The 27626-nt window shown below is 37.4% G+C and overlaps 1 protein-coding gene and 1 long non-coding RNA gene across 4 annotated transcripts in view; both read left to right on the forward strand.

The window, feature by feature from the left end:
* Positions 1-1664, forward strand: part of LOC131244433 (uncharacterized) — a 2630-nt gene extending 966 nt beyond the window's left edge. For both annotated transcript variants that reach the window (XR_009170277.1, XR_009170276.1), the window contains 3 exons: positions 1128-1222; positions 1368-1449; positions 1551-1664. This is a non-coding gene — a long non-coding RNA (uncharacterized LOC131244433). The remainder of the gene's footprint in view (positions 1-1127; positions 1223-1367; positions 1450-1550) is intronic.
* A 16867-nt stretch (positions 1665-18531) lies between these two features.
* Positions 18532-26863, forward strand: LOC131242937 (glutamine synthetase nodule isozyme-like). Of its 2 annotated transcripts, XM_058241924.1 has the most exons (14): positions 18532-18674; positions 18768-18807; positions 18891-18994; positions 19086-19134; positions 19229-19335; positions 21207-21294; positions 23105-23233; positions 23607-23681; positions 23795-23848; positions 24914-24951; positions 25144-25303; positions 25720-25780; positions 26560-26657; positions 26703-26863. In XM_058241924.1, the coding sequence occupies exons 1-13, from the start codon at positions 18601-18603 to the stop codon at positions 26652-26654; spliced, it is 1074 nt and encodes a 357-aa protein (XP_058097907.1). In that variant the 5' UTR covers positions 18532-18600; the 3' UTR covers positions 26655-26657; positions 26703-26863. The 2 variants fall into 2 exon arrangements, with proteins under 2 accessions (XP_058097907.1, XP_058097906.1); XM_058241923.1 differs by having other exon boundaries at positions 26560-26863.
* Positions 26864-27626: the final 763 nt, after the last annotated feature.

Genomic DNA, 27626 nt, shown 5'->3' on the forward strand with positions numbered 1-27626 from the left:
TTTTGATAGAGGTCAGTTGTTACAAATGATGTTATTTTGATAGAGTATGGTAAGTGTTTTGTTTTTGGCCAATGAAAATGTTCTTGTATTGATATTCCTGCTTCTACTCATTTGAAATGTTTTTGCTCATTTGAAAGATCACATGCATGGTAGCAAAGATCATATGCATAGTAGTAGTTTGTTTTTTGGCCCATGAAAATATTCTTGTATTGATGTTCTAGTATATGCATATGGTGGGGCAGGACCAATTTCTGCTCATTTGAAATTTCTTGCAAGAGATGGCATGCAACTATGTTAAGTTTCAGCTTCTTTGATATTTCCTGCAAGAGAAACCTAACAACTATTGAGTATGAAATGTTCTAGTAAGCTAAGGGTTCTGCGTGGTTAGATTTTGTACGAGTAAGGCCTTAATCTTCTAAGCTTTTGGTTCATTTGCTGTTTAGTTAGTTTGCTAGTACGGTCAGTTTTTGTCGTTCCTAGTGAAGTATGCAAGTTGTCTCCATCCTTGTTGAAGCCTTTCATGTGGTCTATTTGCTTCTTTGCCCAAGCTTCTTCAAGTGTTGTCTCTCTCAAATTTCTGTCATTCAAGTTGGGTTGGAGCTTGTCTTCCAGATAGATTGGAGCATCAGTTTTAAGGTGTTCTTTTCTCGGAATATAGGATGGTAATTTTGGATTGGTAAAAATATTGACCAGGATTGCAATGGTCCATATTTCAGATTGCATGACCCAGAATGAAAAATGTAGTGGGGTTGGCAAAACTTGGTAAACATCGTTGACAACAAAATGATGCCTTACCTATTAATGCAATGCCTAAATTGAAACAACTCAATAATTTTTGTGGCAAATAACGTCTTGGTCCTATTGTTGTTCTAAATGTTATTTTAGCAAATCTTAAAGGATCTTCTGATCTAGTTAAGTGAGTTCTGGTTTTATGGGGTTCTGTTGAGTTGTTAATTAATGAGGTTGGGGATTAGCTACAGCCTTTTGAAGGCCTATTATTGTTCTAAATGTTATTTCAACAACTCTTAAAGGTAGTTCGTTGGTTTTGATGGAGACCTGTTTATGCCATTTGGAGGCTATCTGAAGAGGAACATTTAATTTGACAAACATTGAGCTATATTTTGTAGGATGTGCAAGCATGTAGGAGAATTTGAATGGACTTTTTTGTCTGACCTTGAGGGAGGCCAATTGCCAATAAAAGACTCCCATGATGGTTTGGAAGGTAAAGTTGGAGGACAGCAATTTGAAAACTCTTCTTGGGACATTCAGTCATTTTTTAAGATTGATCATATCGATACTGTTAGCTTGCAAGATACTCCATATATTAGTTATAGTTTGAAACACAACTAATCTGTGTTAAGTTTCAGGTAAATTATGGATGAATTTGGATGGTGACCTCTCTCCCATATGTTTGAATATCTTGCCATTACTTTCCTCTTCCTCACAGTGGTAATGTTTTCATGTCTTTATTGCTTAACTAAATTATATCATTTGTCTGAAATTTATATTCTCATGGCAAGTAGTTCCTGACATAGCATGTGTTGGTACAGGTCTTCATCCTCTTTACAGATTCTTCCTGCTAACTTTCTATTACTCTCTGCTATGAGTCATTGATCTCATTGAACTCTTTCACAATACTTACAATCAGAATTATGATTGGCAGATCATGGTTAATAGTTATTTGCTTCAAGATCCTTAGTAGATCGATCCAGGCTACTTATCATGGTTGGCAGATATTTTACAGCTATTCTTTTTCATGTTTATGAAAGGTTTGTTATGACTTATGAACTATGTTCGAAGATTTCAGGTTGAATTGAGAAAACCACTCTTTTATATTAGATAAATGGCATTGATTCAATCATCCACTCAGCCAACACTTTATCCAATCCTTTTTCTCTTCTCATTATAGTGCCAGGTTCCCTACTTTGGCGGGCTAGGAATGTGATGTTGGGTTCGGTCCTGGGAGCGGCATTTTGTTTCCCTCTTAGTAATATTCCTATTCTCATCTATTTATATGAATGAATGAAAAGCTTACCATTTGTTGTTTCCAAATATAAATTGGCACTGCTATGTTAATTTACACAAATACGACTTTTGTATTTTTCATGGAAGATATCTTGTGCACATTTTATACTAGGAGACTGCACATCTCTTGCTATCTGATAGCAGATAGTAGGAATCTTAACATGCATTTCCAAATATGCGTTTAAAATTTCACATTTTGTGAACCGCGTGAGATTCCCGTGAATTGTCTTTTATCAGTCGAAGTTGCACTCTTTATATGAAAACCAAAAAAAAAAAAAACAGAGAATATGGAGAAAGCTAATCCTCTCATTTTTTTTCTCTTTAGAAAATGAATTTTTGCTGAAACAGGTATGTGATCGAGTGATTGTGATGTGGTTTTCATCATCTTTGAATGATATGTTGTGCAATTATCAATAGCTATCAGCTGAGTTTTTTTTGCTCTTTCATTGGGAGAGTTTGGAGAGCGAGAAGAGGATCCCATCATCATCTAGCATGGGGCTTTTTGGATTGACCTAAGGTGGCAACCATCAGAAACCATCTTCCTAGCGGATTGGTGGTTCATTCTATATTAGATTGAATGCTTCTTCTTGAAAGGTATGTAGAGTGTTCTCTTGCATAAAATTTCAAATTTTGGTTTCTTTATATTTTCAGTGATGATTTTGAACTCTTTTTTACTATGTAATCTACTAATATGCTTTCTGAATTCCTTGATTTAGTATTTTACTATGTGTATTGTAATAAGACCTTAGTTCTCTAGTTAAAGTCATGCCTTGTCTCCATATTCTTCCTTTAATTTAAAAGACATTTTGGTCAAAATGGCCTTTACAAGGGCAATGAGGAGACAAGCATTGTGCCATACTCCAATGCCCAAGTTTCTTAACTTCTACCTTGGGTTTGATTTGGGCTTAAATGCTATCTCTGTTAACAAATCCTGTCAACATTATCATATCAGACTCATCATTGGGCTCTTTAAAAAAAATCATGGGTGGGCTGACAATAACCAGTTATTTGATTTATCCTTTACAGTGTTGAATCATAGCTTTGTTTCTAGCAGATTCCCCAGTTCTCTGCTTGGCATTTGTGACATGTGCAACATTCAAAGTACTGCATTATATGGCCTTCCATTGCAGGTTCTAGTTCATGGTTGGATAGAGACGACAGAGCATTTGAAACAGTACTGCTCAAAAAATGTTTGCCCTCATGTATATGCTTCCCAGATCGAGGAGACAATCGACGTCAAATCAGATTTGTGTGCCTATAAGGTATCTGTAGGGATGTCCTTAAGTTTTTTGTGGACAAGCAATGGTTGAATATGCATTCATTTTTTTATTTTTTATTTTTTTCATGAAGGTCCTTTTCCTTGAACTTATTTTTATCCTTTTCTGGCTTCTTCTACTATCATTTGAGGACCTCAAAGGCCCAACTAACTTGAGATTTTTATATGCAGGTTGATGTATTTTTAGCCCCACAGATCAATGTTGCCACTATAAGGTTCAATATTGAAATGGTAAAGTTTTTAACTATTTATTTTATCTTTGTTTTTTCCTGTTCTTTAAAAATAATTTGATGTCTTAGCCTCCTGTCATTACCAGCTAGTCTTATCACTATTTGTACATATGTCATCTCATGAGTCTTACTTTTTGTAATTTTCTTACCCCTGAGTGATTATCAGAAGCAGTGGGCCATAATTGAAAGATTACCCTTGTAGTGAGTCCAATCAAGGTATGGATAATACATGGTTTTAGTTCATGGTAAATGGTACCTTTTATTGTGGATCACCCCTGGACCAAAGACCTGGTACCTTTTGTTGTTGTAAGTTTCAAATTAGTTTGTTTCTGTATTTACGTCAGAGCTATTCGGATGTTGAGGGGGGTCCCTGGAAGGTGGGAACCGCTGTTATGACCATGAAGAAGCTGTCTATTTTCTATGGACAACAATATGGGTGGCCTGGCCATTTGGACAAGCCCGTGTTTATATATTATCTCGAAATTGATGAAGGAGATCCGAATGTGCATCGGAGCTATCCGGATGTTGAGCGGGGGTCCCTGGAAGGTGGGAACCGCTGATATTTATTTTTTCCCTTCATCACTGTCTGTGTGATCTTGTGAACAGGTTGGATGATAAATAAACATCGCTACAGGCCCTAGAAAGGTTTCAATGATGGAAACATTATACCCACTGTTTCTTGTGGTATGGTCTACCTGAGTTTTGGATATGATTCAATTTTGGTTTCAATTAACCCCTTAAATGATCTGGAAAAGCAAATGAATGGTGTAGATAAACTACATATATTTATAGTGGGTACAATGATTTCCTAACCCTAAACCTAAACTTGAAAATCTAAATCTAAACCCGAACCCGTACCTGAATTCCTAAACCTAAACCTATAACCTATAACATATAAATGATTCAGATATGAAGAAAGATGATCTTGTTCTTATTTTGTGTTTTGTTGAGAAATAGGTCAGTTAAGGCCCTGTTTGGTTGCCAATTAAAAATGAAAAATATATTTTTCCTTGATTTGACATTTCTTGCTTTTGGATTGCAAAGAAAACTATGAATTCCATTAAGTAATCCATATTCACAGTGGTAGTTCTTGCAAGATACAATATACCCATTGTGTAATGAAGCTGGAATTTCAGCTTGCTACCTACAAAGATACTTTTTTTTTTTTGAAGTTATTCATTTCAATTATTCATGTCCATAGCCTAGATTCTTGGTATTCAAACAGATAATAGATCAAATTAGTTTTGGAAGGGATTGTTAGATAACTGACAATTTATGTAAACTATGATCTCTAAGGGTTTTTTTTTTTTTTCATTTTCCAGTGTAATTCAAGGTAAATGAGTTACCAATGTATTTACAGTAGCAGTCCCAAGGTTGACATTGACAGGGAGCTTTGTAAAGCTTCCTAGTTCCTTACTAAATTACATTAGTACAATTTCCATATGTGAAAGTTGTAGGGCCTGCCATGATGTATGTATCTTATCCATGCCATTCATCTGTTCAGCTAGCCCATTTTAGGGCATGAGCCAAAATTTGAGGGAGATTCAAATCTCGAGTGGACCACAGCATAGGAAATGGTGGGAATTGAACACCCAATGTTGAAAACTTCTTGGGAGTCGCAGGAATTTTAGATCAAGTTGATATTTGTATATACCTTTATACTTGTTAGTGTGATCTTATGAACTAGTTGGATGATAGATACACAACATGTGGGCCTTAAAAAGGTTTAAATTTTCAACCGTCGACATCATTAACCACCTTGTATCCTGCGGAAATTAGATGGTAAAACAGATAGACAGTGTGGATCACACACATACATCACTTTGAGACCCACAGATTTTAACGGTACCTCATCCGTGTTGGATTTCATGCACCTGAATAGTCTTTTAGAGGTCTATTACATGTATATTTCCCTCTTAAACATACACCGTTCAAATTACATATATAATTAAAAAAACAAACACCTTAATTTGAGATGTACTAATTTTAAGCAGCTGCTAAATAGGGGCTAACTTTTCTAATTGGAAATTCATATCATTATTGCATTATATGGAGGGCGTTTACTAGGTTGGAGTGTATTTGTTTCTTGCACATGAGGGCACGCCTTAGTTGTATACAACTACTCTTATTATTGTAGGTCTCAGATAGTAGAATTAGAAATTCAGATCTCTTCTTTGAAGGATGATCTTGAAAAGGAGCATTTACGTTAGCATACTCGCCAGAGCAATTATGAAAGATAGGTTTACTCTTAATTTCTTGTCATAATTCTTATTTCCCATCTCATTCATGTGCAGTGGGATATGGAAGAACTTCGTAGGAAGTATTTGGAGATGGAGTCGAAGCTAAAATTCGAATAAGTTCCTTTTTTGTAATTCTTATGACAAGTTGAGTAAAGTATTGTTTATTTAGAAATGTGAATGTGGGATGCATTGTATGATTTGATTGCTATAAATGCATCATCTTTTTTTCCTCATTGCATTTTATGTACCATTCCTATCAGCATTAAGCTTAGATGAGTTATCAATCACAGCAGGTTCTTGCAATGGAAATAGGCACCATTATTATAATTTTTTTTAAAAAATAGATACGGATTTTAGCCGTAGTTATTGTTCTGAAAATCATAGCTATTGCTAACTTAGCATATTGCTACAGATTTCATTCCACTTTTAGTCACTGATATTCTCCATAGCTGTAGGTACATTTCGCTACAGAAATTCTAGCTACGGCCTTTATCCGTAGCTAGTGATATCTATTGTTACGGATTTAATCTGTAGGTGTAGCTACATTTCACTACAGAAATTATAACAATGGCTTTTGTCCGTAGCTACTAATATTTATTATTACGGATATAATCCGCAGCAATTGGTTTTTTGACCTTTAGCTACCCCATCAATAGCGACGGACGTGCTACAGACTAGGTCCGTAGCAAAACGTATTTAGCTACGGTTTTTAGCCGTAGCCTTTGTACTTTTCTTGTAGTGTGAGTATTTTGTATATGCTATTATTAATAGACGTCCATATTGCTACTTTGTGTACATAGCATTTACTGTTTTGGATTTTTCATGATTTTGGTTATTCAGCTACGTTGTTATGCAAATAATAGTTTTCTTAAACATATTTAACATATAGGTGACATCCATATCTTGAAGTAAATAGTTGGACAGTGCAGATGAGAGAGATGGATGCCCATAAGCAGAAATAACAATAAATCACATAGAAACAAACTATACAGTTAGAATAAACAATTGTTAATCTTTAGTTTAGAATAGGTCAAATAAAACAAAAGTCATATTGCTTAATATAAATACCCCAATGAATGCATTTTATGTACCCACCTTGGAAAGTACAACGTGTAGACATGTAATTTATAAAGTGTAATGAAGATTTTATGGAGGACCTTCACAATTGTTTAAATGAAGGGCCCTCATAAAAGCCAAATTTCTTGAAAAGTTTTTTGGTCCATAACATGGTATAGAAGGTTCAAATCACCACTGTTTACTATGGTATTAACTTATGTAAATTGATATGTCAGTGTAGCCTAGCAGGCATTAATCACCACAATTTATTATGTTCTAAGCCATTTAAATTAGGATATCGTGTGACCAATGATGATGCTATTATCCAGGTGGCTATTGGTCGGTGCTTTGTGGGTGTATATGTTTTATCCACACCATTCATCTATTTTTCTATATCATTTTAAGGATTGATCAATGAGGCATATAAATCTTCAATGGACCACATCTTTGGAATACAATAGTGATTGAATGCCCACCATTAAAAACCTACTAAGGCCCATTGTAATGTTTATTTGATATATAATATATTAATTAACTCCTTCAGCCTTAGATGAAGGGGAAAACAAATTTCAGATTGATCCAAAACTTTTGTGGCCCCTAAGAAGTTTTTATCAGCAGACATTCAATCAACACTTTCCTATGATGTGGCCTAGGAGAGATTTGGATCTACCTCAATTTTGAGCTCATAAAAAAAAATGGATAGCCGATGTGGATGAAACATAAACATCAATGGTGGGGCCCATAGAACACTGACCAAAAGTACCATATATTAGTAGCATTAATTAGTCTCCATATTGTCTCTTTTGTGTCACCAATATTTACGAATATTCAACATGGGAGGAAAAAGACACCAATATTTCGATTGTTTTTTATAGTTAGAGATTTGAATCTGGATGAATTTTGAGTCTATGATCTCACATGGATTTACATAAGGGATGAACAAAATGGATCTGTCACGTCCAGTCAAGTGGGCCCCATCCATATTCTATAAGAATGTACAACAACTACCAAACATGCATACCAGTTGTCCCAAATGGAGGTTGGGAGGACGATCTTCGGTGTTAGTCATGGTTGCCGATTCCAGTGACCACTTAGAATATATCACTATTTAACTATAAGCTTGGGAAGAATATATCACTACTTAAGTGAAAGTTTGGGGTGACTTGCGACGGGTAGTTTGCGTATCATGGATATCATGAACGATCTGGAAAAAATTGATCCCAACTCAACATTCCTTCATCACCATAAATGGATTAGCAATGCCCTAGGTGCAAGATTAGAGTAACTAATCTAAGTTAGGAAATTTCTTGATCGAAATGAATTTTGCTCGAGCAAAGGTGGAGCTCAGTTTCTGGTTGTAACACGCCACAGTTTCGTTTCTGCATCCAACATAGCAACGTTCACCCGTCCCTGTGAACAAATTATTCATTCCATTCTTTATAATACTTACATGTTTTTTTTTTTTGTAAATATTGGTTAGAAACGGAACAAAAGCTTGAATGCAGGAGATCATATTGATTTTCAAAATATAAGAATTGCCCAGACTCTGAGCGTATCTGTGTGACATGAACTCTTTACCAGCCGAAGCTCCTCAGAGACAATGATCTCTCCCACCGGCTGAAGTTCCTCACAGACAATGGTCTCTCACCTTCCCCATATAAATAATGAGCACGGATGTAATACTACAAACAACCATTCTCCCCATTGTACACTATTGTTGCAACGATCATTTCCATATTCGGGCATATCCGCTCAAATCAGTCTCTTGATTTGTTAGTAGAACAACGGAAAACCATCAATTAGATGTGTTTTTTGTCGAGGGTGGAAAACTAAGCCAAATCTCTGCTAAAAAAAAATAGCAACTTTCCCTTGGTATGCTTTTACTACAAAACAATATGGGTAAATGACAAATTCAAATATACATTACACTATCTCCATTTATGTGACTCCAAAGGAGTTTTTAACAAAAAGTGTTCAAACTCCATTATTTTGTATGGTGTGGTTTACTTAAGCTTTAGATCATCTTCCTTTCTTTGGGCTTATGCCTTAAGGGCCTATTTAAATTCATATTTTAATAATTAAAAATTATAATCATTATGATGCCATCACTTACATATAAAAATATGAAAAGTTAGGTTTTTACTCATGCTTTGATGGTAGACTCGCAGGAGTTTCATCATGAAGTCATGGGTTTGGGTACCCATTGTGGTGAAATCTTACTCTAGTGTGAGTGTGTAAGTGTGTGAGTACATGTGATATATATATATATATATATATATATATATATATATATATATATATATATATATATATATATATATATATATATATATATATATATATATATATATATATATATGGAAATGATTCTATGTGATCAACCTCATGGGAACTTCCCATGAGGTCGAGCTGAGTGGGCCCCACTGTGATGCATGTCGGACATCTACCCCATCAGTGAGATGCACCATTCCATGGTGGGCCTCGGGCTTAAAAATCAAGTTAATCCATGATTTGTGTGGGCCACACCACATACAAAAGTTGAGAGGGGTTACCCTCCCATTAAAACATTCATAATCATTTGTTGTGCCCACCGAGATGTGGTTCACAAATCCAGCCCATCCATTATGTGTGTCCCACTTGGATGAGGGGTCATACCACGTTTCAGACGCATCCAAATTCCAGGTGGGCTCCACTAAGTGCTTTTATATGTTTTAGGCATATCTTCACATGATTTTAGATGGTATGGCCCACCTAAGTTCCATATACGGCTGATTTTTGGAATATCCCATAATTTAAAGGGGACCCATCAAATGCACGATGTTGATGTCCGACATGCATCACGATGGGGCCCACACAGCTCGACCTCAAAGAGAGAGAGAGAGTCACGCTCACCTACGCACGTGCGCACGTTTTGTACACGTGTCATGGGCGTCTAATCCGAACATTCCATGTGATGCGGAATCCCATGAAATCCCAAGGGATAAATTTTTGCCCTGATCTAAAATTCTGGTGGGCCATAGCAAAGAGAAATGTAAATCAAGGGAGGAAACTGTTTTCATTTTTCATGGCCCACCAAAGTTTTGGATCAAAGTAAAATTTGGGCCTGGGGGGTTTAATGAGGTGCTGCTTCACGTGGACCGTTTAGATTTTGAAATCACATCACGCGTGATGAGTTCTCAAAAAAGTTTGTATGGTTCCATGCGAAGTGGTGCGCAGTTGAGCATTCGGCTATATATATATAGGCATGTTCCCCTATGCACCTTTGCACCTTTGCACACATGTCATGGGTCCAAAATCCGAACGGTCTATGTGATGTAGCACCTAATGAAACCCCTTGGTACCAATTTTCCCTCTAATCCAAAACTATGGTGGGCCATAGCAAAGAGATATGCAAATTAAGGAAATGATCTGTTCTCTTTTGCCATGGCCTACCAAAATTTTGGATAGGGGTAAAAATCGAGCCTTAGGAGGTTTCATGGGGGTGTTGCATCACGTGAACTGTTCAGATTTCGGGCTTACATCACGTGTGATGACTTTTCAAAATATTTTCAGGAGAACTCGTGGGAATTGATGCGAGCATTAGGATATATATATAAAGTTGATTAAAATAGATTGCATAATGTGCCACCACTTAACCTCAATGATGTGTTGACATGGAAAAGCTCAATGGCCCCACTATGGTGTAAGCATTATATCCACACTATTCATCCATTTTGCGAAAACATTTTAAGATTTGATAAAAAGGAAAATAAGGTAAATCCAACCCTTTGATAGACTACATCGTAAAAGAACATTGGAGAAGAAGGCCCATCCTTGAAAACTTCTTGTGAGCCACATAGGTTATGGATTAAGCAGGTATATGGGTTTTCCCTCCATCCAAGTCCGCGTGACTGAACTAATAAATATGTTAAATGACAAATAAACATCAGGTGAGCCCAAAAAGCTTTCCAAAGTGGGCATCGTCGTCCCATTTGAAGTTTGATTTTGCCTCATTTTTTTTTATAGCTCCTGTCATAAAATTTCATGATCTGGTAAGACATGTTGAAAATCAGTGGTTTTAAAAATAATAAAAATGAAAATTCAAAATTTTCAAAATTTCAGGATTTTCCTGCCAAAATACTTTTAAAAATTTTTGAATTAAAAAGTATGGTGTGTGTGCTTTGTCCCACATCGGAAATGCAAAGAAACTTTTGTGGTTTATATGAGATGTTGAGAAGGGTATTCTTACTTGGAGCTTTTTGGAGGAGATGAAACACGGGTTGCGTGTTCAACACACGCATGCACGCACGCGCTTGCGCTCGGGCTCGGGCACGGGCACGAGCGTGGGCGAGGGCGTGGGCAGTGAGGTAGTGTGGCTATAGTGGCGCTAGATGGGGCACTTTGCACTTCACACGTGCGCATCATGTCGCAGAGTGGTCGCTCCCTCGCGACCTTACGCGAACCAGCGCAAGATGGTGCGATGGGTCTAGTACGATGGGTCTGGTCAGAGCCTTAGGGCGGTATGGATCTGAAAAGTTAGAAATGAGCCTGCGTTTTATAGGTGACTGAGAACGGTCAGATCTTAAATCCGAAACGTCCAGCCGTATCTATAAACGAATGGCTACCTTAAAAGCCACAACGGTCCGAAAACGGATGGGACAGGATGATCCAACGGTCAAATCTACAGATCTAATGACCAGAAACATTTTTCAAACGTTATGGACCATTGAATACCACACAACAACGGGTCTAAACCTGAGGCCTATATAAACTGGACCATTCTAGTCCGATTTCATCATCTCAACACACCATCTCTCCCATCAAATCAGATACAGTCCATAGCTTCATTTTAGAATACTGTTATCATCTCCATCGTCTACGTCTGCCAGAAAAAATCTACTGCATTAAAACTATTCCATAGTGGACCTATCGTGATTGTTGCACGCTGGATCCAGATAAGGCTTGTCTTATCCTGGGAGCAATTCGCCTGTAACCCATCAGCAGTTGATAAGGGGGCGAATCACGCTTTAAGGACAACGTATTTTATACGTGATTCAGCCTAGTGATAATTTTTATTTTTCTATTTTATATTTTCGATGTATCCAAAAGAAATTTTTTCTAATAATCTTAAAGCGTGATCTATGGACACTGAAAGTGTTGCATCAATCAAACTGATGAGCCAGGATCTGATCCGATTGGACCGATTCGATGGTTCAAATTTCACTAGATGGCAAGACAAGCTGAAATTCCAACCGACCGCTCTGGAGATCCTCTACATCTTGGACCCGACTCTCTAGCTTCTGCCTGATGCAAAGGACACTGACACTCCAGAACAGATCGCTGCTAGGATCAAGCGACAAGAAGATGGACTGTTGTGTCGTGGCCACATCCTCAATGTTCTGTCTGATCGGTTGTACGATTTGTACACGGGGATCACATCAACGAAAGAAATTTGGAGCGCACTGGAATACAAATACAAGGCTGAAGAGGAAGGTACACAGAAATTTCTAATTGCAAGGAATTTCACGATGGTAGACAATCTACCGCTACTTGCCCAAATCTAAGAACTGCAGCTTATTGTAAATAAAATAAAAGCCATGAAAATCGATCTTCCTGAATCCTTTGAAGTCGGAGCTATAATCGCAAAGTTGCCTCCCAGCTGGAAAGACTACAGGAAGAAACTACTGCATAAATTCGAAGAGTTCACTCTAGAACAAATCCAGAAGCATCTTCGTATTGAAGAAGAATCTCGTAACCGAGACAAAAAGGATGACGCTAACGGTGCATCCTCATCCAAGGTGAACGCAGTAGAAAGGACATCCCAAAATAATACCAATGAGAAAGTTGATTCCCTTAAACCTAACAAAGATCAAGGGAAATTCAAGAAAATTCAAAAGAAAAAAAACGACAAACCTAAGGGAGCTTGCTATGTCTGTGGCAAGACTAGACATTTTACCCGAGTCTGTAGGGACCGAAAAAAGCCTAAAAAAGAGACTAATGCAGTAGACAATGAAATCGTAGCCATGGTCACAGAAGTGAACCTAGTTTAAGAGAAAATTTCTAGTTGGTGGTATGATACAGGTGCTACAGTCCATGTATGCAATGATCGATCTGCCTTCAAAACCTATGAAGACGAGACTAATGATCAAGAGGTTCAAATGGGAAATGAAGAATGATCGAAAGTTGTAGGCAAAGGAACCGTGGAATTACTCTTTACCTCTGGAAAGAAGGTAATCTTACTAACGTACTGCATGTCCCAGACATAAGAAGGAATCTTGTCTCAGGGGATCTCTTAAGCAAGCCTGGGATTAGGGTTGTGTTTGAATCAGGCAAGCTGATCTTGTCTAAGAATGGGAACTTTGTGGGTGAGGGATACGCTTGTAATGGAATGATCAAACTCTTTTTAAATGAAAAGAATTCTTTTGTTTACATGATTGAGTCTGTAACGCTATGTCATAGTAGACTAGCCCATATTGGCTATAGTACCATAAAACTCATGGTTAAGAACGGCCTAATATCATACAATGATAGTGACAAAGATAAATGTGAAGTATGCATATGGTCTAAAATAATCAAGTGACCATTCCCTAGCGTTGAGAGATCATCTCAATTATTAGACCTAGTGCATACTGACATATGTGAACTAAATGACGTTCTTACCCGTGAAGGTAAAAGGTACTTTATAATGTTTATAGATAATTGTTCAAGATATGTATATATATATATATATATATATATATATATATATATATATATCTGCTAAAATCAAAAGATGAAGCATTTAATGCATTTAAGATCTATAAAGTTGAAGTAGAAAATTAATTAGATAAAAATATTAAAATCCTTCGTAGTAATCGAGGAGGAGAATATTTCTCTAATGAATTTTCTAACTGTTGTGAAGAACATTGCATAATACATTAGTGTACAGCACCTTATATACCACAACAAAATGGTGTAGCGGAGAGAAAAAATAGGACGTTAGTAGAAATGGTCAACTCAATGCTAATACAAGCACAGTTGCCATTAAGCTTGTGGGGAGAAGCATTGTTAACTGCATGTCATGTTTTAAACCGAATTCCATATAAGAAAACCAAGACCTCTCCATACGAAATATGAAAATGAAGAAAACCAAACATAGGGTATCTTAGAGTGTGGGGGTATCTTGCATATTACAGAACTCTGTAACCTAAAAGAACTAAATTAGGACCAAGAGCTATCAAGTGCATCCTTGTAGGATATGCACAATATAGTAAGGCCTATAGACTTCTAGACTTAGACTTCAATGTAATCATAGAGTCTAGACATATAGAGTTCTTTGAGAATTATGTATTTATAGAGAAAAAGAATGTTGAGATTCAATCTCCTAATGAAACTATAAAAAAACACAAATAGAAGAGAAAACTCCTAGTGAACTTTGTAGGAGTCAAAGAGCAAAAGTAAAAAAGAGTCTTGATCCTGATAAAAAAGACTCTCAACGACTCTCTTTTCATCTAGTTGAGGGTGATAGAGAGAATGTAATTAGGAAAATACCTATGGTTTTGACTATAGAAGATGAACCTAAAACCTTTAGTGAAGCTATGTCTTCAAAATACTCCGTTTTTTTAGAAAGAAGCCATTAATGATGAAATTGATTCCATAATATCTAACCAAACATGGGAATTGGTAGATCTACCTCCAGGTTCTAAACTAATAGGTTGTAAATGTGTATTTAAGAAAAAATATCACACAGATGGTACAATTCAAACCTTTAAAGCAAGGCTAGTTGCTAAGGGTTTTCGACAGAAAGAAGCAATTGATTCTTTGACACTTATTCACCAATAGGTCGAATAACATCGATTAGGATCTTATTCGCTCTTGCATCCATACATCATCTTTATATCCATCAAATGGACGTGAAGACAACATTCCTGAATGGTGATCTCGATGAGGAGGTTTACATGGAGCAACCAGAAGGGTTTGTTCTACCAGGAAATGAAAGGAAAGTATGTAGACTTGTCAAGTCTTTGTATGGATTAAAGCAAGTACCAAAACAGTGACATGATAAATTTGATTCTAAAGTTCCGTCTTATGGTGTTGAACACAATATTGCTGATAAATGCATATATTCAAAAGCATATAATGATTATGTTGTAATCATATGCTTGTATGTAGATGATATGTTAATAATCAGTAATAAAATGTAAGGTGTAACTGAAACCAAAAAGTTTCTCTCTTCAGTTTTCAAAATGAAGGATCTTAGAAAAGTGGATACCATATTAGGTATCAAAGTTAAAAAACATAGTGAGGGGTTTTGCATTATGTCAGTTTCATTATATTGAGAAAATAATGAACAAGTTTAATCACTTGAAAATTAAAGAGGCAAAAACCCTGTTTGATCCAAGTATCAAATTAAAAGAAAACAGTGGAAGTGCAGTTACACAACTAGAGTATGCTAGTGCTATAGGTAGTCTTATGTATGCAATGCAATGCACAAGACCGGATATAACATATGCTGTGAGTAAACTAAGTAGGTTTATGAGTAATCCAAGTGTTGAACACTGGAAAGCAATTAGTAGAGTTCTAGGTTATCTTAAAGAAACCAAAAAACTAGGGCTATTTTACTCAAAATTTCTAACAGTGTTGGAAGAATATACCGATGCAAGTTGGATATCGAGTGCAGGGGACAACAAGTCCAATACAGGGTGGATATTCACCCTATGAGGTGCAGCTGTATCTTGGGGGTCCAAGAAACAAACTTGCATAACGCACTCAACTATGGAATCTGAGTTCATACCTTTGACTGCTACAGGCAAAGAGGCTGATTGGTTAAGGGATCTTCTTTTAGAAATCTCATTCTATGCGAAGCCTTTACCGGCTGTTTTACTTCATTGTGATAGTGAAGCCACTCTAGTAAGAGCCTATAGCGGTACCTATAATGGGAAGTCCAGACACATAAGTTTGAGACAATTTTATGTAAGACAATTGATTCAAGATGAAATCATTGCGATCTCATATGTAAAGTCAAGTAACAACTTGGCTGATCCTTTTACTAAACCTTTAACGAGAGAGATATTAAGGACAACATCTAGAGGGATGTGGTTGAAACTCTTTACTTAAAATTTCACCAGTGAAAGAAACCCAACCCTAAATTAGAAAATCTCTAAATATTGGGTTTAATAGGTAACAACAATTCACTGATAAGTGAAAAGTTTCAGCACTAAATAAATTAATAACCTCATCTAGGATGATAGTGCTGGCCGTTATAAAAGAGGGATGAGTATTAAACTCTTAATGAAGTCCAGTCAAACAGGACAAGTGTTTTAAACGGAAACACTGGAAGGATTTCACCTATGTGAACGTAGAAGTGGTGCTGCTTCTCATGAGACTTAGAGTTATCTCGGGATCGTTTATGAAACAGGATAGGCACATGACCATTAAAAGTACTAAGCGAGATTATAAAGGAACACCTAACGCATGAGCTATTATGTATGTGGTATTTTCGGTTATATCATAAAGGAATAACTGGTTCAATGATGCGGCAACTAGAAATTTCGAAATAACTTTAAAATGCTTACACTAAGGAAAGATTCAAATCGCAAGATATCTTTCTTTATGCATAATAATTGTTATTATTCTAGTAGAGTTTCATTGTTTTAAAAACCAGTGGGGGATTGTTGAAAATCAGTGATTTTAAAAATAATAAAAATAAAAATTCAAAATTTTTAAAATTTTGGGATTTTCCCGCCAAAATACTTTTTGAATTTTTTAAATTAAAAAGTACGATGTGTGTGCTTTGTCCCACATCGGAAATGCAAAGAATAGTTTTGTGGTTTATATGAGATGTTGAGAAGGGTATTCTTACTTTGAGCTTTTTGGAGGAGATGAAACACGGGTTGTGTGTTCCAGTGTAAAGCACTGAAACACATGCACGCACGCACGCACGCACGCACGCACGCACGCGCTGGGGCAAGGGCACGGGCGAGGGTATGGGCAGTGAGGCAGTGTGGCTGTAGTGGCGCTAGATGGCGCACTTTGCACTTCGCACGTGCGCATCGTGTCGCAGATTGGTCGCTCCCTCGCGCGGTGCGATGGGTCTGGTCAGAGCCTTAGGGCGGTGTGGATCTAAAAAGTTGGAAATGAGCCTGAGTTTTATAGGTGACTGAGAACGGTCAGATTTTAAATCCGAAACGTCCAGCCGTTTCTATAAACAGATGACAACCTTAAAAGCCACAACGGTCCGAAAACGGACGGGCCAGGATGATCCAACGGTCAGATCTACAGATCTAATGACCAGAAACGTCTGAGATTAATGGACAATGGTTAGAAACGTTTTTCAAACGTTCTGGACCATTGAATACCACATAACAACGGGTCTAAATTTGAGGCCTATATAAATTGGACTATTCCAGTCCGATTTCATCATCTCAACACATCATCTCTCCCATCAAATCAGATACAGTCCATAACTTCATTTTATAATACTGTTATCATCTCCATCGTTTAAGTCTACCAGAAGAAATATACTGCGTTAAAACTGTTCCATAGTGAACCTATCGTGATTGTTGCATGCTGGATCCAGATAAGGCTTGTCCTATCCTGGGAGCAATTCACCTGTAACCCATCAGCAGTTGATATGGTGGTGAATCATGCTTTAAGGACAACGTATTTTATATGTGATTCAGCATAGTGATAATTTTTATTTTTATTATTATTATTTTTTTTATATTTTCGGTGTGTCCAAAAGAAATTTTTTCTAATAATATATATGGTTGGGTAATAAAACTTTGCCACATCAATACACCACCAAGGTTGGTGCTGTATGGCACACCACGCAATCCCATTTCGAGTAAAATACCGATGAGACAAGACTTGATATTCGTAGTAAATGGCATCCAAAGACCCCTTATGAGCTGGCAGATTGAATGCACGGCTAAAACACATACATCACAGCCGGCCCACAGGTGTTGTGGTCACCAGCTAAACCACGCCTGTAAAAAACGTGGTGGACCGTACAGAGCACGGCTGTACCATTTGGAAACGGATTGGCTACTCCCCCTGCCACCAGCCCCGTGGCTGATGGTGGGTGCTCTGTGGCCCCACAATGATGTATGTGTTTCATCCATGCCGTTCATCCATTTTTACCGATCATTTTATGGCTTGATCCAAAAAATTAGTGGAATATAAATCTCAGGTGGACCACACCACAGGAAAACAATAGCGATTGGATATCTACCATTAAATCCTCCTAAGGCCCAATGTACTGTTTATTTGACATCCAATCTGTTGATTAGGTCATACAGACCTAGATGAAGGGAAAAATCAAAGATCAGCTTGATCCAAAACTTTTATGGCCCCAAATATTTTTTAATGGTGGACGCTCATTCAACACTGTTTCCTGTAATGTGTCCAATTGAGAGTGGGATATATCTCATTTTTGGTCTCATATCCTAAAATGATCTAGAAAAATAGATGGACGGCAGGGATGAAACACATACACCATGGTGGGGCCCACATAGCACCGACCATCAGCCATTGGCCAGTGGCGGGGGGAATAGCCAATTCCTTTCCGTCTCATTCACTTCCGCTCCCTGAAATCGTGGGCCCCACGGAATCGAAAATCCGCTTAAATGTTGGAAATACACGACCGAGTACGTAGACCTCATTACTGGGAAATGTATTCACTGTAACTTATTAATTAATTCATCCAGCAAGACTTTCCGTCGTATTTCTCGTCTCCTAGTATAAAAGGACCTACCCCTCATAATCTCTTTACCATCTTGCAGTATCTCGCTTCCTCTCTCTCATCTCTGTAGACATGGCTCTCCTCAGCGATCTCATCAACCTCAATCTCTCAGACACTACTAAGAAGATCATCGCCGAATACATATGGTTCGATCCCTCTTACTTTTCTCTTTTCTCTTTTTACCCTTCTCAATCTCTCCGATTTTCATTTCTTGATTTTTTTTTTTTTTCTCTTAATAGGATTGGTGGATCTGGCATGGACATGAGAAGCAAAGCAAGGGTTAGTGGCATTTCCGTTATTTTCCATTACTTTTATCTTTTTGCTATATTTTGCTAAATTCTAGATCTGCTTGTGTGTGTCAGACCTTGCCGGGGCCGGTTACTGACCCACATAAGCTCCCGAAATGGAACTACGACGGATCAAGCACCGGCCAAGCTCCTGGGGATGACAGCGAAGTCATTTTATAGTAAGATTTTTGTCCTTATTTTCATTTTCTATTTTATATGATTTTGATTTTGATTTTTTATTTTATTTTTTATTTATGTCTTGTTTGGCAGTCCACAAGCGATATTTAAAGATCCTTTCAGAAGGGGAAATAATATTTTGGTATGTTGTTGGATTCTTTAGATATCTATCCTGAGGGGTAGATTCCGTAATTAAAACAAGATGTGAGGGTGTTTTGTTTCTTTGTTTTGGATAGGTGATGTGCGATGCATATACTCCTGGCGGGGAACCGATTCCTACTAATAAAAGGTTTAATGCGGCAAAGATATTCAGTCATCCTGATGTTGTTGCTGAAGAGACTTGGTAATTTTCTCTTTTTATTTTTTATTTTTTGAAATTTGAGAAGTTGAGGATTACGAAAATATCCCTGGATTTTCGACGTATTTCACGGAGAACTATTTATTCTAAGCATCGATGGTTGGGATTAGTCCAGAAACAGTTCTCGTGTGGGTGGAAGTTTCATACGATCCAGTCCGTCCATCAGGTGGGCTGCCTCATGTTCACCTTGGAAACAAAAAATAATGGTGATCCAACGGTCAGGTCGGCTATGCTGTAGAAATCAGTTGGGATGGGATGCCTGGCATTGGTTGTATTGCGTCCACGGTGGTGTGTTTGTATGTCATCCAATCCATTCATCTGAAGTTTTTTCTCATGAGGATGAAAAAATTATCCACAAATGGCAATAAACCAGAGCTCAGGTGGGCCATACCACGTGTTAGACATCAAAGCTGTCCAAATGATGGACAAGATCATGAAGGTCACGTGGCATGCAGATCAGGCCGATCCACCTGTTGTCAGCCACATCTGTACATTGGATCAAATTATTGGCTGCCCTTAGATTTTAGCGGTGCAGTCTGCCTTGTGAGTGAACCAAACTGATTATTGTGCCAAGTGATCTTCATGGTGTGGCCCAGCTTTTGCATGGTCAGATTTCCAACGTACATGACGGGGAGTGGATTCAACACGCGGAGTTCAGTGACGCACTGACATGGCAAGATTTGATTGGTCCAACCATGGAACCACTTTCAAACATGCTTTCGGTGGCCCCATCTCCGACAACAGAACATGACCCAATCAAATCTTGTCACATCATGGCATCACCAAATCCGCTCCCCATGACAGGTTGGTGTGAACTTTTAACATATATGGTATGCATGTGATCAACTGTCGTTACTTGGTTATCTAAGCTGACAATCGCCCCTGAAATTTACACTTATCTTCAAAGACCATGATTGCATGATTAAAAGTTTCAACTTTTTATTGCGTCTTCTGCACCCATATTTGTGTTTTTGCTTAAGCTGGATGAAATGAAATTCTCATCTAAGGTTTTTAGAAGTGGAAATCTCCTTTGTTTACCTATCTCAAGTAAAGCACATGATTTGTTCGAGGAGGGTCTTGACATTCAGGGCGGAATGGAGACACAGGCACTAAGAAAGGGCATGCACGGCATAAACATAGCCCAAATCAAACAGTCCATGTTGTTGGTCCAAATTTAGATGGTTTACAAACTGAAAATTTCATGGACTTGATTTACTGAATGATTGGTATATGTGCAGTCAATGAAAAATTGTCAATTTTCTGAATTCAGAAAACAAATGCTCAGGTTAAGATTGTTAAATCAATCTGACTAATGTACGATGACCCATCTAAAATGGGTCTTGGAATTTGGACTGGTTTAATTTGGGTTAATGTATCCCATCAGTAGAAATTTTGAGCATTTCAGATCAACCATCACATTCTGCCAGATGATCATGTGGATTGGGTCCATGTGACAGTCAGATTAGTTAGCGTATCTCACATGATGGTTTGGTTGATCCATATGATGAAGGGGTAATGCTTATTTTTCATTACTTATTTTTTTGGGCCACTTTTTGGGCCACTTCCAGACATGTCAGACTGGCATGAAATTGATTCTGTTTGAAAGCCTATTAAATTAGCTTTTAAATGAACCGAAGGTGATGTGATTGTGACATGAATTGAGTAAGTTACGAATCAATTAACCAAGTGTTGTATGGTCATGATGGAATTTAAGGATATTTTAATCCATAAAATAAATTTAATAAAGTAGATGGTTGTATTAGAAATAATATTTTTCATGATTCTCTGACTATTTATTCTTTCTTTTATTATCTCTATACTTTTTAATTGATTTCATTTCATGATTTTGTAATTAGGTATGGAATTGAGCAGGAATATACTCTCCTTCAAAAGGACATCCATTGGCCTCTAGGCTGGCCAGTTGGCGGCTTCCCGGGCCCGCAGGTGTGTTTATTTTAGTTTCATTAAGTGTTGCTAGCATTGTTGTTGTTGTTATAATAAAAATAATTATTTGCTATTATCATTGAGGATGAATTCTCAGCTTCTGAATAAATATTAAGTAGGGAACTTCCCTGTTTGGCAAACACTCTGTACAGATAGGGCCTGTTGTTGGTGATCCAAACCATTGACCTCATGGGTATGGCTCTAATTATTTGAAACTGGAAGATCCTACCCGTGTAGTTTTTGCCTCTTTTCCATTGAATATGGATGTTGGTGTAGTCACTTGTACTGACCATGTATAAGTAGTGGAGTTCCCTATTTTTTACAAATAGATTGTTGTTGTTGGCCATTAGTATAGATCTGCTTCTGCTATCGGGCTTTATAAATCTTGTTGATGGACTTGAGTGTAGATAACTTGGGCTTTGAATACAGCCTATAAAATCTTGTTTGTGACAAATTGACCAAGTTAATCATTGAATTGATTTCTGAGTCAAGACCAAGTTTTTTGAACATTGCTGCTCATATTAACACCTGAATTGATTTCTGAGTCAAGGTCATTACAAACTTTTTCTTTTTTTTTTTCATGAGAAAAATGTTTTTGCCCTGTAATGGGCTGGTACGGGTCATTTCCCCCCCCTGTAATAGCCGTTACAGCCTCACAATGCATAATGGTTACAACCGGTACCACTATGGCAATTGATTTGCATCTTTTAAATTTGATATCAGCTAGATGAGAAATATGGGTCCTAATCACATCGGGATTTTTTTAACAAATTTTTGTGCTTCCGTCTGATTAAAAATGGAGTGAGGCTAACCCCAGCAAGGTATTCCAAAACGTTTATGTAATGGTTGTTACGTAATGCTAACGGTAGTAACCGTTGTGTTACGGGGCTGCAACGACCGTTACAGAAAAATGGCGTGCAATGGCCTCGTAACAGTCCTTTATGGGGCTGAAACATTTTTTTAAAAATGGTGTGAGTGTAACAGCTGTTACAGAGGCCATAGCAGCCATTACAGCCAATGGTAACAGAGGTAGCTGTTATGTCACCATTACCGTTACGGATTACCTTGAACCCCAATAAGTATTTACTCTTTGTTGAATTGAATTTTTGTAATACAAATGATTGAACATCCAAACTCAGTGTAATAACTATGGGTGTCATCATGTTCACATTTAAAAATCTTGAAAGACAAATTCTATCAATAGTGTTGTGAATATGAGATTTGCAATTCATTTTTTATTGTCATTTTCAGGAATTGATTGGCAGACTTGTTATTACACAGGAATGTTAGTTTTTTTACAAGTGAAAAGATAGAGACATTTTGTCATTTGGGTAGCTTTGATTGGCAGACTGTTTTAAATATGAGATTTGCAATTCAGTTTCAATTGTCATTTACAGGAATTGATTGGCAGACTTGGTTATTACATGGGAATTTTAGTTATTTTATGTGAGACGATAGAGACATTTTGTCATTTGGTTAGCTTTGTTTTCATATTCGACTAGTCTATGAAGTAGATGCCATCACTTACCAACACATTTTAGAAACTACACTTCCAAGCTTCTCTGAAACCTTCAAAATGCTTTCTCATTTTACACTTAAAAGCACAACATTTTGAAAATGTTGCACCAAAATGCATATTCTGATACACTATTCATGTGGAGCTGCATTTTACAACCATTTGGCAATGGGAACTATGTCACTGACTTCACAAACCATAGTTTAAAAAAATGATCTCATCCAATGTGTATCTTTGCTATCTAGATATCTCTCATGTTACCAGAGCTGAGGCCGTGTGTGTCGGTTTGTGCAGGGACCATACTATTGTGGTGCCGGAGCTGACAAGGCATTTGGACGAGACATTGTTGATGCTCACTACAAAGCATGCCTTTATGCTGGAATTAACATCAGTGGGATCAATGGAGAAGTTATGCCTGGCCAGGTAGTAATCTCTTGCTTGTATTCTCTCTTTTGGTTTAGCTTAAATTTTGATGCAGTCCATGTGCACCCCACTTATCTTGAGGACCGAGATTGGGAGGAAGTGCCAAGCACTGTCATCTCTATTCTGGTGGGGTTTAGGTTTCTTTGCAATTTTGAGCTTTTGTGAGGTTATTTTGGTTTTTTTTATTTATTTATTTTTTATAGTTAAGAGTTCATAAGTTTGTTGGAGTTTGTTTTTAGTTCCTTTAGTTTTTTAGTTCCTCTTGCATCAATTTCTGTACAAGTGAGAAAGATCAATATAAACAATAAAAATAACAATTCTCTTTGAAATAGCCCTGCAAGTTCTCCATAATCATGTTCGTTGGTTTGAACAGTGGGAGTTCCAAGTTGGCCCTGCTGTCGGGATTTCAGCTGGTGATGAGTTATGGGTAGCTCGCTACATTCTTGAGGTATATGAAAAGTTTTGTCAAGCTAACCTGTCTTTCTTGTTGTTGTTTTTCTATCGACTTGTTTTCTACCCTTTAGGGTTCTCTAATGCCTTACTGCTTCTTTTCTTAACCAGAGGATTACAGAAATAGCTGGAGTGGCTCTTTCCTTTGACCCGAAGCCGATCCCAGTATGTTTCATAATATCCATAGCAGAATTCTGCGTAATTTTTTGTTTTTGTTAGCATCATATTCCTTTTCAGCGTTTTTGTGCATTTGGTTTTCTTCCTTTCTTTCGGTTTTCTAAGTTTTGTTTGCCTTCCCTTGTTCTGTTTTCTTTTTGCTTAATAAAATTTCACCAAAAAAAAAAAAAAATCATTTTCAGGCCAGTGTAGAATTTGCTGTGTTTGTAGGCTCAATTGGGGTTAGCTGATTCTGATAGGGCTTGGTGGGTTGATATGGAGGAACTAAAAAGTTTAGATGCACTACGAACAAACACTGAAGAGGATAGTTATTAAGTGGACATTTTCCATCACCAATCGTTGTTGATGATGGACTCCCTTTGTTGTAATCTTTGTTCTCTGTTTTAAAGAAATTCCATCTTATGCTTCCATACCCTTCATGCGTTTTCGTGTTTATACTTTTACTATATTTCGAAAAAGAAAAAAGAACCACTTAACAAGCAGTATCTAGAAATTGCTGAGTCAAGGCAACTCAATTAAGCATCAGGTAATGGGGGTGACTTGGTCTTTCACGAATCCAGGAAAAAAAAAATCCTAATTAGGTATTGAAAGGCCTGTCAAACAGTTGATTAAATTTGAGAAGCTTGATTTCAGCGGAATCTTCTTCTCTTGAGAATTCTTATAGAAGTTCTTGACTGAGTTTTGGGTTGACTTGGATCAAGGACAACTCAGGCCATCATCAAGTTTGAGTTAGGTCCCAATTTTTTAAATATTTTGAACAATGACGCTGTCTCATGATTCTATGAAGATGATTTTTTTTTTTAAAAAAAAGGCTTACTTGTGATTCTTGATAATGATTCTTTATAGGATCACCACTTATGAATTCATATATGCAGATGTTGTGTAATGATAATTTTCTAACTTTGCTTTGAGGATACCCTTCTCCTTTGTTTTATCCTGCTGGGTCCAACTATCCATTTTGCTGATTTTTATAGTAGGCTCCATCAGCTGAAATTGGTCATTGATGCATCTCTGTCTATATATTCTTTAATTGATTGGTTTGATGAAAATCAGGGTGATTGGAATGGTGCTGGTGCTCACACAAACTATAGGTGAGTTTTGGCAAAAACTCCTATCCTCACTATCTAGATTAGACAATGGCCCGGCTGAATATGTCAATGTTGCCTATCCATTCATCTTTTCACAGAACTAGCAGAAAGTTCTCTTAACATATCCATCAAATCTTCTTCTCCTCCTCTCTATCACTCTCTCTTATTTATTATTATTATTATTTTGTCTGTCAGCACCAAGTCCATGAGAAATGATGGAGGAATTAATGTGATCAAGAAAGCCATCGAGAAGCTGGGCCTGCGACACAAGGAACACATTTCTGCATATGGAGAGGGCAATGAAAGAAGATTGACGGGTCGTCATGAAACTGCAGATATCCACACATTTTCTTGGGTAAGGGAAATAAGTAGGTTTCTTTTTTTCTTTTTTTTCTTTTTAAACTTGTAAAATGAATACACAAATATTTGGAAAAACTAGCTTAGCCATTTTGTTTTCTTTTCGTTTTTCTCCAAATCCAAATAAGTTGATTAAGTATTGGAAACAAGGTCAGAGTGGTTATCAAAATTTTCGAATGGTTTTGCTGTCATACAACATACACACTCGATACTAGACTTTAAAAATTATTCATATCTCATCCAAAATCTTCATGGAACTTTAATTAGGTCAATTTGTCATGATCTGTTTGGTTATGATAGGCTAATACACATTGCTATGATGATAATTTTTGCTATTTCTGTCCTGAATGTTCTTGTTCATTTAGCCTTTCTTGATATGTTTATTTTGTTCAAACTTCTTTCATCAATTCACAGGGAGTTGCAAACCGTGGTGCGTCTATCCGTGTTGGCCGTGATACTGAAAAGGCAGGGAAAGGTGAGGATTCTTCCCATCGTAGGTGTTTAATTTCATGTTCTTGAAATTCAAGCTCCACACAGAATGAAGAAATGTGCATATGGTGTCTGTATCCGTAATGTCACGTGACATGAAATCATGATGTGTTTCAGGAAATTTGGAACTCTCTTAAATCCAATCATGCATTCACTTATAGGATATTAATGAGTAGCTTTCCACACACATTGTCTCGGTTGAGTGACTGAGCATTTCGTATCAAGATTTGGGGCCTGTTTGGATGTAGCGAAATAGGATTTGGTTTGGTTACCACAAATCATGAGCAGGTCATTAGTAAGGAAAACAAACTGCTTACCCCTGATTTGATGTTTACCCCAATTTGCAAATCCATCAAAGGGAAGGAAATCTGTTTTTCTTTCTGTACCTCAGGTGGATGTTTACCCCATGAAAACTGTTTTATCCTTGTTTGTTTGTACTCTTTTAAGAGTACGGTTTACCCTGTTTGTATAGATTTTAATGTATTCCACTCATTCATTAGTGGAATTCAAACAACTTAAATGCTGGAGAAAACCTGTATCCAGCACAGTTGTTGTGGCAATAGAAGTGAAAAGGTTACCTTGGATTATGTCGTGATCCAAACATGCTCTCATTAGGCACTGCAAGTGGTATACTAGCTGACAAACATCTACATCCACGCAAGCTTATATAAACCAATGGTCTTGATCAAAAAGAAATTGTGTCAAAATATATGCCTGGTTATTCTCACTAATGAATATTCACATGGGTTTCTCTTGTTATGTCAGGCTACTTCGAGGACAGGAGGCCAGCATCCAACATGGACCCATACGTGGTCACCTCCATGATAGCTGAGACAACTATTCTCTTGAAGCATACTTAGAAAGTGGCGAAGGACTTACAAAATACACAGGTTTATAAACATTAGAAGATTGTGATATTTTAGTTCAAGTGGTCATTTGTATTTTCAAACTGGGTGGCTGCCAGCTGATTGCCCTTTATTTAGGTGATTTCTTGCTTTGGATGAATAATATTGCTCTGTTTGTTTTTGAAGTATTTCTTCACCATAAAAATAAATGGTCAGTCTATGAAGTTCCGATCTTTTGGAATTAAAATGCTTACAGTTTTTGAATTCATGAGGTGCCTGTTTGGAATCTGTGTGGATTCCTTGTATCCAAACACGCACATCTTGCCAAGCCATGATCACGCTTGAATTATCCTTACCTAATCTGTGTGGAGCCCAAACAGTTCCATCCTTGATCTGGGAGGGGTCAACCTTAGGTTGCAGATGGCCTGGATATTACCATGATTGGATGGATGATTACTCCTATTGTGATAATGGCATGGAAAATGGACAGTAAAACCATTTTATTTTATTTTTCAATGTCCATTTTGCCTGCTCTTAATTGTGTGGCTGTGATTATCCATCCATGGTTATTTCTTGGACATGGATAATCTAGAGTGGACCCCACATATCCAGTGATCTTTATTGATAATGGAGGGCCCAAATGAACACCACATAAGTTTGCACCAAAGGTACAAAAGAATTCTCTGTATTTGGCCTTTGAAGACCCACCGATAGGAGGATATGCAAGGGGCACACAATTCGGTAATCCAGACCTTGCCTGCCAGCTCAATGGTTCCCATCACCATAAAAGAGGGTGATGGGCTACGCTTGTGGTTGAGATTGGGACTGGTCACACAATATATGGTCAGGCCAAGAAACTTGCCTTGTACCACTTCCAGTCATGTCAGATTTAGATATGATGCCCATCAACACCGAGTCCTCAGGATTAATCTAACGGTTGTGATTCGTGGACAGCCCATTGATGATGGACCTACCCGATAAAAATGT

The sequence above is a fragment of the Magnolia sinica genome, chromosome 4, assembly GCF_029962835.1.
Source record: "Magnolia sinica isolate HGM2019 chromosome 4, MsV1, whole genome shotgun sequence".
Taxonomy (NCBI): domain Eukaryota; kingdom Viridiplantae; phylum Streptophyta; class Magnoliopsida; order Magnoliales; family Magnoliaceae; genus Magnolia; species Magnolia sinica.

Bases quoted from the DNA above. Each gene is read 5' to 3' on its own strand.
- LOC131242937 (XM_058241923.1), top strand. From the start codon at position 18,601: ATGGCTCTCCTCAGCGATCTCATCAACCTCAATCTCTCAGACACTACT. The intron at 18,995-19,085 runs GTAAGATTTTTG...CTTGTTTGGCAG, and splicing joins GACAGCGAAGTCATTTTATA to TCCACAAGCGATATTTAAAG. The intron at 24,952-25,143 runs GTGAGTTTTGGC...TTTGTCTGTCAG, and splicing joins GGTGCTCACACAAACTATAG to CACCAAGTCCATGAGAAATG.